Source organism: Battus philenor, unplaced genomic scaffold (genome assembly GCF_028537555.1).
Source record: "Battus philenor isolate CCGP_79_NKW_IND1 unplaced genomic scaffold, ilBatPhil1.0.hap1 SCAF_12, whole genome shotgun sequence".
In the NCBI taxonomy this organism is placed as follows: Eukaryota; Metazoa; Arthropoda; class Insecta; order Lepidoptera; family Papilionidae; genus Battus; species Battus philenor.
The window spans coordinates 9911158-9924378 of NW_027181674.1; the positions used below are offsets into that span (position 1 = coordinate 9911158).

A 13221-nucleotide genomic window follows, 5' to 3' on the forward strand; every position below is an offset into this window, starting at 1 on the left:
GTCATAACCGAATAAGAATCCGCCGGCATTTATAATATTAGATTCTTTGATGATCTCAAATACCTCTTGTGTGTATTGTAAAGAAATTGAAATATTGATTTGAGAAAAGAGAGAGTGAGGGGATTGAAAAGAATATTATACAATACGATATGAGTTTTTCCGCTTAATATATAAATGTATCACAAAATAATTTAAATCAATTGCTATTAACATACACTCTCATATAAAAAAAATTCTTAATTAAATAAGCGGTGATCCAAATTGTGATGAATTTTACATTCGACGTGCGTAGTTCTGAACTTTTGTCTTATATAATAAGTCAGTGACACAGTCGATGTCAAGTAAAACTTTATAAAAATTGGATTACATTTCTTAATTAAACTTCTATTGTCTTTGACTCTATTATGCTAATAAAATTATTTCATTAATAAAATAATTACTTTCACTGCCATTTTAGTAATAATAATGTTTTATTACACACTGCTACAAAAACTTACTTGGAAATGCTATTTATCTGAATTTTTTTGTTTCAGATGTAATATAATTTGTATTACTAACTTATTTTACGGTCAGTTAATTTGTTCAAATTTGTCTAAATGCGTTATATTATTATTACGTTACTATTCAGTGTACAGAAAACTTAATTGAAAGGAAAGAAACTTGGATAAAAATGATTTATCACACACTGCTACAAATACTTTCTTTGAAATGCATTTTGTGTTACAGATATAACGTGATTTTATTGGCAAGAAATGTATAAACGGTCCGTTAATTTGTTCAAATTAGTTATATTATACTATTCAGTGTATAGAAAACTTAATTGAAAGGAAAGAAACTTGGATAAAAATGATTTATCACACACTGCTACAAAAACTTTCTTTGAAATGCATTTTGTGTTACAGATATAACGTGATTTTATTGGTAAGAAATGTATTAACGGTCCGTTAATTTGTTCAAATTAGTTATATTAGACTATTCAGTGTACAGGAAACTTAACTGAAAGTTATTACGGCGCCAAGAAGGGTAAGATTTAGATAGCTCTAAACCCCCTATCACTACTTCACTGTGTAGAATAGGACTCCCCTTCACTTGCTTCTGTAGTACATATACTTAACTGAAAGGTATGTCGGTATAGTGATTAAATTTAACACGAAAAGAAACTGTACGGGCATTAAACTTAAAACCTTTAACTAGTAGTAATTCAAAAGGTTCTGGAGAAAAGTTCCGGTTAACAATATTATAATCATGTAAAATCTATCCTCTTATAAATAACTATCGCAGTTTACACGTTTTTTTGCAACAGTTTTCCTAATATTTAACATTATCTTTATACGAAAAAGCCTATCTTAATACTATCCTTTCAAAATACTATCGTATTCAAAGGGTGTAGTTTGATTAATGCATGCATGCATACCCGACGGAGTGTTGGCATTGCAAACCAGGATATTGAACGCTTTTTACTGTTTACGGAATCCTTGTTTTATGATAAAATCATTTTAATCTTCACGAAGTCATAAGTAGTTTCGAAGCTCAACGATTATTTATAATAGTAAACTAAACCATAATATAATATTGACTTGTTTTATAATATTATACTATAAACTTAATTTAGTACAAATAAGGCGAATTGCATATCAGGTACCAGAATCTCACATTTGAGTTTTCAAGTTTTTAAGAAAATATTTTATACTTTCTGTAACAAAATTGTCGTGCGGGGAACGCGTTCTCCTGGTAGTAATTACCAACGTGTATCACAATGGAGCTTGGGATTTGAGAACAAATGTTGGTCATAACACATTGTGGAAGTCAAACTCGTTTTCCCGAAAAATTCCTTAACTAAGGAATGGTACGGTAATAATCTCGCAGATACTTCAAAAAAAATACGGCATGGTGTAGTACAGTTTAGGCAGTGGCAGGTGCCCTTATGTTATTCCAGTTGATGCCTTTTGTAAAGATACAAATAATTTTGAAGTTAGGATATGTACTGCAAAGTAAGTAAAATAAATTAACTTTGTCAACAAATTATCAAACAAAAAGGTGAAGTCTACAATATATTTTACTTTTAGTGAATTAATTGAGAAGGTTTCTAGTTTATGTGAGATTTTTCTTGTCCTGTGTTAGTGGTCTGTCGCCGCAGCGTTGAGCTTTTTTAGTGATCATTGATGTTGTGGCAGCTTTCACTGAAATTTTAATAAAAAATATGAAATTTGTACGGCAAGTTAAAAGGTGTGGTGGATGATTAACAAATTAGAAGATGTAAACTGTGTAAAGACAAGTTTACGATTAAAGGCATTTTTAAAAGTGTCTTTGAATTAATAGCGACTTACAATCATAAGCCCATCCGATTTTGGAGAAAAAATCTATAAAGTTTGTTGATAAATTGAATCGACCCAATTCCGAAGTCCTATAGTCCCACGGGAATACGTGGTGATAGTTGTGCCAGCCTTCCCCTAAGGCGGCTATGCTAACCACCGTATTTTCTGAAGGTTTGATAAATCTGAAAAGGAATTATTTTTTAATTCATAACTTATTTGTCACTAAGAGGTGAGCCCGAGTACTTTATGACAACCTTTTCTTTGAAACAAGGCACGGGACGCAGCAAAAAGAAAACAGAGAAGAAGACTTGTTTCATTACATTTTTAGCTACTTGAAGTTATACCAATTTGTCTGCATTGTTATTATTTTTTAATCTACACTCATTTTCATTCGTTAATTTTTATTTATAACACAACAAACAACAAATTTCTTTTTTGTGATAACTATTTAATGACTCATATCAAATTTAATTAATTTTTATGATAATGGAAAAAAGAAATTAATAATTAAACTAATAAGTCACCTGTCATAAGGTTTGTTGCCCCACATGTGTGCGAAGCTGTTGACACTGTAGGCTATGTTTAAGGTGATGGTAAACCTGGTCACGAAACTTACAATAAAGCTGTTTAGCAGAGATTCATTCCAGCAGTAAATTGGAATCCACACCGGTAATAAGATGTTAAGAAGTGCAAACAATGGTATGAAGTATCTGTAATGAAAGAAAAGTGTTACAAGTATTTAGTAGGAGTAAATTTTACGCTTACTTTTAAGCGTATAAGAAATGTGTCAAAGAAAGCTTATGTTTTAGTATAAGTAGTTCACGTGTGTATATATTATAAAAACATCCTATTTTGATAAATTACTAAACATGAACAAAAATTAATTGGTTATTGAACTAAAGCCTCAGGATGCCAGTCGGACATTTAGCGCTTTTCCGACGTCTTATTTTCTGAAGGCGTTCATTTCCATTTTAATAGAGATGTTAAAATTGCTGCTACTATAGTGCAACAAATCAGACACTCAAGTACTAAAAGTCTGCGGTAGTCGATAGACTTTTATCTGTAGCGTATCTATAGCGTCTCGCTGATTTGGTTTACTCAGTAAGTTACAAGATAACAAAAATAAACTTTCTATCAAGATTTTTCTTCATTTTATTTTTAAACTTTGTTATATAATACTGTAATATAATAAATAGCGGTGTTACCACAGCTAAGAATAATCTCCATCCTCTCCTCCCGCTGTTGCAGTAAGAGACGTCTAAGGAAATATAATGAAGCATGATGGCCAACAGCATCTTCAGTGTACATGTTTGAAGTAATTTAAATGATCTTGCCAATATGCTGAGCGTGGAGAGAATTGGCACATACTCTCTAAGGAGAGAGAATTAGAAGAACGAGAGTTTATGGCGGTGCACAGCAGTAGACGCAATGTGACTGATATTTAGATGATTGAATGTTTCAGAAAATTCCTTATGTATTTTTTAAATGTTTATAAATTACTTTTTTTGGAACCTCACTACAGGATCAGCAAGGAGATCTAGTGATGTTAATTGAAGAGCTGCTCTGCGATCCTCTACTGCTGGATGTGGTGTCAGCACTAGCCAACCCACGTGAGCGAACCAGAATCCACGCCTTACGTCGTGTGGATCGGCTGCTGATTCTGAATATTTGTGGTGGATGCGATGGTCCAGCGCCCATGTGTAAATATCTCGCTGTAAAATAGTTATATGCAATTTATACTTAATTAAATAAAACAAAAACTGAGCCTGCGGTTCCATCATCTTTTGTGTAACCAAATCAAAGTTGTTTGTTCATTTCTTTAGTGAAAAGCTTTCAGACTCGATCTCGTCGACTCAAACTAAATAAAAAGTAAACTAAAGTAACAAATAAAAACAGCGGATGTCATTATTGTTTATACATTTGTCATTCATGAACGTATTTTCTTTTGTATCTGCTTCGTCTACGTCTTTCAATTATGGAGGTTAATGGAAACAATTGACATTATTTTACTGATGAGACGAGTCTCTTTATTGAACGCAATATAAAATATTAAAATGTGTTTTCTCTTCGCTGGTATAACATTAGCTTTCATGAAACCGAGTAAAATGTTTTTGTATGCATTAATTTCTTAGGTGTAATTCAAACGTTATAAAATTATAAGGTTGAAAATACAGAAATGGATGCTATATGGTAGTCATTTACTTTAGTTGTTAATTGTTATTTAAGAAAAGCATTAACACAAAAGACATAGGTTTAAGTGTCAAGATGAAGAGCTACTAGTGTGTTGGTCACTATATCAAATTTCAGTAAATTTAAGTAATGTAAGTGTATTCTTTTTTTATTTTGTCATTTAGTAAACATATAGTTTTTGACTGAATACAATTTATTAAAACTTTATTATAAATTATTTGTTTACAAATATAGAGGTATACGTTTAAGCAAGACGTTTATAAAAAAGACTCCTGTGATGGGAGAATTGTAAATATATATTAACATCTCATGTGAGGCACGGTAGGCGTATAATTAAGTGGTCATTGTTAAAATTATGTAAAGTTTGTTTATTATTTATATGATGAATGTTATGGTATGTTCCTGTGGGTTCCATTGGGCAGGGCGCAGAAAGGGCTCAACCTAACCTTTTTTTTGTGGCTAGCAAGACTCTTGGGCTCGCGCGATGGTGTAGGTACGTTTCGCTACTTTCTATTATATTATTGGAATAGGTGATCGGATGCGAAATAATTTTTATGTAGCTTTTCTTAATATCACCGTGCCGTCAAAAGACTCGAGCACTTCTTACGGCTCACGGTAACTACAAGTAACGAATTTGTACAATCACTATAAAATCGAATAACTATAAGTTATAAAATAAAATATACAAACCTGCCCAGTGATAGTGAAGAGAAACGCTAGAATTATCCGCAGAGGTAATTTAGCTCGATAAGCCCTGTGTGACCATAGCCTGTGAACGCCAGCGGTTATACCAAAGCCAGAAGTAAAAATTGTCGCTAAAGCTGAAATATTTGCACAATTCAATTTAAAATTTATTTAATATTACGTATCACAAAGCATTTATTAAGATGATCAGCACTTTTAAATTATTAGATTTGGGCTTATGACGATAGCACGTTCTTTTAATGTTTCGGCACCTAATGACACCATTGGTAATAAAAATATTTTTTGGTTGCTGTAAATATAGTAGGAATAATTGAAAATTTGTTAATAGATGTTTTATGTTTTATTTAAATTATTTTATTATTTTTGTAAAGATAATAATATTACTCAATGATATAAATTACCAATATTTGTAAAATTCTATAATAAAATCGAATTAATAGGCAACAAAAGTAGTTAAATTAAAATAGAAGTCGTTTCTGTTTATATTTGAGAAATAGTGCTTAATAATCTTAACCTGGTCATGTATAATAACTAACCAATATAAGAGGCACTTTATTCACAATAAATTATTGGTCTACATAATTCACAAACTATTATATAAACGAAAAATTAGTAAATATTTTCAATATTAGATATATGGTATATCGTCGCCCCTACCGAATGAACCTGTATTATGCAATCGCGGGCTTATTCCGTTTCTGTCACATTCGGCATCGGTAGCACTACACGTTGTGATTGTTTTTTTGGGATTTTTCTAATGTGAAATAAAGTAAACGAAATACTTGTAAGTAGAATCGTAAGACGGAGTACGATATTATTCGCGGGAAAAATGCTCGATAAGTATCCAATAACTGGTGTTACTGGCTACTTCTGTACTTTTTCATGGATATATTTACGATAAAGTGTTATTACCATAATCTATTTTGAAGAATGATTACAAACTAAACCACTGTGATTCAAAAAAAAAAAAAAAAACTGCAAAAAACTAATGCGGTGAAAGGGTTGGCAGAAATGTACACATGAATAATATCGTATTGCAAACCTACTGATACCGGTCAATATCATTTTTCAAAATTTCCCTCGAATAACATCGTAAAGTTCTTTACTTTCGAAAATGTATAAATTTAGTTCCAGTAAAATCTAATTGCATAACAATTCAGATAATTTTCAGGATATATAAACAGAAATAAAATACATGGATGCAGATAAAAATAGCTTTTGATTAGGTATGTAAATTACCCTCGTAGGTCTAATATAATGAAACTTATTAAAGAAATTCGGTTTCTGTTTCTCTTGTAGAATTTGATTTTTGCGAATACGGGTTTATACGGCGGGCGCGACGATCTAACCCGATCATCCTAACCTATTAGAATGCTGGCTGATATTAAGCTGAGATTTCGACAGCAGTTTTAATATTATTGCCTGTTGAATATGTGAAATAAAACTTACCAAATATTGTTGTGTAGAATCTAACTCTGTTTGTTATTATAAGAAACAAACCATACATTGTGAATAAATGTAAAGACAGTTGAACCATTAAATCTATCCATTTAATGTATGCTCTAAATTCCATAGATTCATATTTACTGATGTCAAAGTCTTTGTCAGTGTTAATTTTCTCACCAGCATCGTCATGTATAACGGTGTTATTGTTTTCGCAAATCTTTACGCCTTTTGCGACTTTAAATTCATGTGGCATAAGTGTCATTTTTGTCTGTGGATTTTGAACGACGGACGCTTCGATGATTTGCTGAGAAGGCGCCTTTCTGTTGGATACAAAAAAAGTTTAGTAACGAGAACTATTATTAATTTATTTTATTAATGTTATTCATACCTACAACTTTTTTTTTGGTTTAAGAAATAAATAAATACTAGAAAATTTTTATCATATCATTTAAATATCGAGATAAATAATAATTGTCCATGCAAATAAAAAACTTTTTTAATCAGAAAATATAAAACTTTAAAATAAATCACTAAAAAATGTTAGTTAATAAATAAAAGCATTTTGATTAAAAATGTCTTCCTTAGATTTTTGGATTCGTAACTATGTAAAACCGAATATATATGAGATGTGCACTACATGTACAGGTTAAAGCTTGCATAAACAAGTCTTATGTCGGACAATATAACATTTTACGTTAATGGATCTGGGTTGTTATTGAATTCTTTATGATCCAGCACGTTAGCCCAAGTTCGAATGCTCGCGTGATGCTATTACTGCGGACTTGTATTATTCATTAATGGTTCGTAAATTTATTTATTCATCCAAACTCACCATAATTATAAGTTATGTAATTTTTCTAAGTACAAAAACACAAAATTTTAAATGACTTTTTTATGAGATATAATTAAAGAAAAAATTAATGTCAGAAAATTAATTCAAAATTATTAAGTGAGAAGTTTGTTATATTAATAAAACCTTTATTAAAATTAAACACTAACTTCGCGTAGTGAGCTGAATACTATCACCAACGTAATGCGTAACTAATTTCATAGGCTGAACAGAAATTTGGAAAATCATTACGGATAATTTTTTGAAGCCAATTTGGCAAAAAAGACACTGATCTGAAGATTTATTAATTAATATTGTTATTTATATCGATAGTTACAATGCACACAGACCATGTGTTTTTAAGTTTTGAAGTCTTATAAAATAAAAAAAGATATATCATACACAAACGGTGTAGTACTTTTCTTCAAAAGTGTCACTATTATTTGACAATTTATATTCGAAAATTAATTAACCTGTCGAATGCCTACGGATATATCTATCCGAACTCAGATCTGCCCGAAATAAAGTAGGCTACATTATATAGAATAACCTTAAAAATACAGTTTACAATCGCTTGCTCTGGATGTATTACAGACCACAGGACCATAATCAATAACATTTTAAAAAATTATTTTCTGACACTGACAGACGCCATGTTGCAGTACAGGAAGGGTTAAATAAGCCAATAAATACTATGAAAATAATTATCATTATTTTGAAAAAAAAATGCATTCAGTTTTGTAAAAAGTATACTTATGAAACCAAACAAAAATTATAAATGGTACGTTTTCAATATTCTCAAAACAAAATTTCTTAGTTGTAGTCAAAGCCTACATTAAACATGTTAAGTAAGAGTACACACGAAGTAAAATTTTGTTTAGAAATAAGGACGAAAACGAAGAAAGTGACAATTTCTTATCAAGAGGATCGCCTGTGTAATAAATTTAGATTAGAGTTTATGAAATAAGATATTACAAGGCTAAATTTATTGTTGCCTAATGAAGAGATCAAAAATTTTGAAAATAAACGAAACGAGTTTATGACAGTTCGGTTTATTGAAGATAATAAACGGAAATCATGGAAGAAAAAGTAAAATTAGATATTTATTTGTCAAGAAAAGCACGTAGCAACACCATCATCACTTGGCTTATTGAATAAATTTTGTATTTGTATTTAGAACGTAAGTATTTAAGAACCGACTATGTATTTATATCACCACGTTTTATTGTGTTAAACTCTAGCGCTTGTTTGTATTTATTCAATAGCGGATCAGTAGGTACGTATCAGCAAGATAAATACGTTAAGTCTAATCTCGGATGATGATTCATATAGTTCCCATGAAGTATATTATATATTACTACTTTTGTCTCTGTACGACAGTGAATGGTTGACAGGTTACACATTAATTAAAATTATGCAGATGGTGCATTTTAATTCGTATATAGCAAACATTCGGCTTTATAAACAACTAGAATCGGAATGCTAAACACGTATCTTGTGGCAAGTCAAACCCACAGAGTAATTTTGAACTTGCTTGTCTCCTAATCAGATGGGACATATAACGTAACGACAAGCTGAGGCTCCCGTCCTGGAGACATCAAGCTTAGTTACTATTAAGAAAGTAAGCGCCTTCAGCGCCACCTCCAGCCCGACGAAACGTTAATGATAATCGCGTAAGTTTCTTACTAATTGTCCTATCGCGATTTTTAATCGAAAATGGACGTAACTGTCTGTTAACTTCAGAGATCGTTCCTGTTATTACATTTTTACAATGTTATCTGTTCAACCTCCATCCAGAACTTAAAGAATAAAAAAAATATTTTCATGTTCCGGCGCAAACATTGGTATTATATTATATTATATTGGTAGTAAGAACCTACGATCGTTGTATGACATGCCACACATTAGTAAACATGTATGTTAGTCACCTGAATATGTACTAGAAGGCTATCAATATTGATGTAATTTTGACCAACCTTTTCGGATAAGGACTGTGTCAATGTGAGTCATAGAATTTATGGAGCATCGTTATCCCAGTCAACACGACAAACCTGCAATAAGACGTACTTAGTTTGCAATAATGTTCTTTTTTCAGTATTCTAGTATACGTTAGTTAAGAAGGTATATCGATTTTTGATAATACGGTTTAGATACTTGCTTTTTTATTGGCAGTATCTTGAAATTTTTCTGTGGAGTTACGTACTTGCTAGAATGCTACCGGTTTTCCGAAAATACTACATCCATAATGTAATAAATGAACTGGAGTGAAAAACCTTTTAAAAAGGCTAAAATACGCGAAAACTGTCACCGAGATTGCTAATTATTAAGCATTTCCAGTGAATTTAATTTTGTTGATTTCATCAGGCACTTGTACATCGTCTTCGATTATATCTTAATCACTGTTTTTGAAACTTTTCCGACTTTTGTGATAACAAATAAACTTATTAGTAAGCATCATCAATTGATCAAGGCATTGAGAGGTATAAGAAATACCGGTATTTGTTATCTTCCATTTAATTAATTTTCTGATTTTTGTTTCCACTATCTAAAATATAACTGCTATTTATATATTATACAATGATATTTGTTCTGCGAAAATGTCTCGTAATGAAATACAACATGTTTATGCACATATTGTCCCTACTATTGTGTGCTGCGTGACTGCTCGGACTAAAGGCTGCAAAGTTTATAAACTAATTCGTAATGGTGCCGCTACGTCTATATTGTACGTAAAATATTTTATTAAGGCCACCGATTCTCGTCAATTACCTGTACATATATCTTAAAATAGTGTTAGTTGCTTGTCCTATTTAAATAACCTTTGTTATAAGATATTTCCTTTTGAACTACGAAGCGTAAATTATGCTTTTGGGTTTCGCCGTCAAAAATGCAATGATATTTGAAATTCGTTAAGAAGTTAAATAGCTAAGAGTTATTTATATATCTCAGTTAGGGACTTTTAATGAAGCCAAGATTGACTTACTTGTAACGACACAAGATATATATGACAATATTCGAAGTTATTAGGTTGTCAACATGTTCAGGTTATTTCGCGCATATGTTTGAAAGCTAAGTATTCGTCACACTTTTTGCAGATTCTATTTCATTTCAAAAATCGTTTTACTTTTGCCATTTTTTTCTCGTAAAATATATTAGGTTTGTTCGTTGCTTAATATTATGGAAGAACAAAGTTACGTATCGTAATACAGGTACAAAGTGATCAAAAGTTTTCAGTTACATTTAACTGCAAAAAGGTCATTTATAGATTAATAAGTAAGTAAAAGTGAAAAACTGGATAAAATAAACTATAAACGTTTGATCAACTTCGATTTTATATTCATGCTGGATTGCACTTCGTCATGTCCAAATGTTGGAAAAAAATATTATTAACGTATAACAAGAAAGAGAAAGAAGAAAGAAAGAAAAAAGGTTTATTGTCATTAGTTCAGGTGCAGGTCTAATATCGCGCATTAAATGCTGTAAAAATTAACATAGATATGTTATTAAAATATAAGGTAGCGTTGCATGAATATAGACATCTATAATGAAATATAAAATTAAGAGAAGATATCATCCTATTTATTTCGTCAATATTCAACTTCAAAAGTGATTTCCTTATGTTCCGGTATAATTGTTAATTAAAAAATATCAAATGATTTTTATTTTTGATTTTTATTTCCAAAATGAAAGTAATCGAGGACTAGAATCCTCTTACCGGTAACAGATTAAAGCAGCATTGATAATGATGTGACTTTTTAATGCAATTAGTTTGAAGTGCGAATTTAAGGAGTTGTTATGGGATAACATTTTATAATAATGTATGCTATAAAAATGTTATAAAATTTAAAGTGAATATTTTTCATTGTCAACGAACAATGCGTAGGTTAATCACACCGTGATTACGTATTGCGACACTGTCACTGAAACTGAAAGTAAACATGTTTATAATTACACTGATTTCACAGCGATTCCTCCATTCGAAAAGTACCAGGGTGAATTTGTCTAAAATTGATTTTTGTGTTAAATTGAACGTTAAATACGAGTACCATAGGCGCATTAACTACTGGGTGATATCATTTTCAGTATTGAGTCATACATTCAAGGCCGAAGAGATGTAAGCGATTTATGTTTGATTTTCAACTTCGCACTTACTGAAACCTATGATTAGATTATAAAAGGCTTAACGGTTTGTTGTTAACAATGCGATGCAATTTTTAGTCATAATAGTATGCTAAATAAAGTTGAACAAATTTAAGCAAGTGTTTTCATTATTCTTTAAGAAAAAAACGTAACTTTTGATAATATACAGGAAAGTCAATCATTATTGTTTTATTAATCATCTGATACCAGAATACTGTTGCAAGATTTCAAAAATTATTAAAATATACTGTAATATTAAAAAACATTTTTAAACAGTAAATTTTTTCGCCCTTTGGAAATAACTTTATGAACGAATATTAAAAGTAACATCAAAGAACATTTCTTTTTTAATTGGTGTTATCGTATGTCTCTGATAAAATTAAAAAAATAAAATTACTAACCAATGTAAGGAATATTGACAGATTTGTTTTTAACTATCGACTTAATATTAAATATTTTAATGGTATAGTATATGTATATATATATTTAATTATTGGTGGTCTTAGTCATTTTAGTAACAAATCCAAGTTAACTACGCATTTTAAACTGAAACGTTTTTCAGAAGATATTTAATGTCAATCACTATGAATCTCTGCTAAAATACTTATTACATCATATATCATATATCAATAAAAATATGTTTAATCTTAAAAACATTTCACGATAATAGTCAAAGCACATTTTTACGAATTTACTCACAGTACAGTAACACTTTCTTACGTTTTCACAAACAAATCTCAGGGTCACGGAGCTGCGACGCAACAAGTTGACGCAACAATTTATTGAAGGGACTTCTCGAATCTCGCGGAACACTCCAGGATCGATTCAAGGTACCTCGACTTTTAAGAAACAAATGGAAGTCTTATCGTACACGATCGTAACCGGCGGCTCGCGCGGCGCTCTATGGTGGACTGGAAACCTAAACTGGCCTAATGCTCGACGCAACTGATGGGATGGGGTCGGGGCCATTCAAACGACGCTGCATAAACTTGATGGTGACAAATCGATCTAAAGGCCGGCTCGTCCGACTGAAAATTTTACACTTGAGCAAGTTTTTACCTAAAGTATACCTGTAGAATTGCTTACAAAGTTTTACTTAAACAATTTATATTTGTATAAATATGGTTGTAACAATTTATGTTTGTAAACAAAAATGAATTGCCGAAAGTATTTGGGTAAGCATCACAAATTTAGTGAGCATTCTAAAATATGGTTTGTTGGACTTCAAAATACTAATAATTTTGTAGAATAATTTTCTATTAAAAATATTGGTTAAAACCTTTTTCACACATAATAAACAAACTTGGATACAATTGATACAAAATACGATTTCCTGTTTTCTCCTGGGTTGATAACGTTGAATGTATTTACAACAATCATTGTCAATTACTGGGCGAAGATGCGTCACTACGAAGGCGATGGCGCCGTGGAGGGGCGTGCCGGCAGCCTACGCACTAGGGCTACGATCACATTTATTTTTATGATACATTTCCAAAATTGTATTAATGTAATTAAACGTCTCGTATTTTAGTTTCGTCATCTCTCGGAAGTATATCATCATCATCAAAGCCGACGGACGTCTACTACAATGGCACA

The 13221-nt window shown here is 31.0% G+C and overlaps 1 protein-coding gene across 5 annotated transcripts; it reads right to left on the reverse strand.

The window, feature by feature from the left end:
* Window positions 1–640: 640 nt before the first annotated feature.
* On the reverse strand, window positions 641–12521 carry LOC137933076 (acyl-CoA Delta-9 desaturase-like). Of its 5 annotated transcripts, none has more exons than XM_068776840.1 (8): window positions 12325–12521; window positions 6660–6976; window positions 5196–5326; window positions 3816–4027; window positions 2840–3025; window positions 2328–2497; window positions 2061–2180; window positions 641–1114 (listed from the first exon to the last, which is right to left on the reverse strand). In XM_068776840.1, exons 2-7 carry the CDS (start codon window positions 6916–6918, stop codon window positions 2092–2094), a joined length of 1047 nt encoding a protein of 348 aa, XP_068632941.1. In that variant the 5' UTR covers window positions 6919–6976; window positions 12325–12521; the 3' UTR covers window positions 641–1114; window positions 2061–2091. The 5 variants fall into 5 exon arrangements, with proteins under 5 accessions (XP_068632941.1, XP_068632944.1, XP_068632943.1 ...); XM_068776842.1 differs by lacking the exon at window positions 641–1114 and adding an exon at window positions 9462–9536 and having other exon boundaries at window positions 1565–2180; window positions 12346–12521; XM_068776843.1 differs by lacking the exon at window positions 641–1114 and having other exon boundaries at window positions 1563–2180; window positions 3828–4027.
* Window positions 12522–13221: the final 700 nt, after the last annotated feature.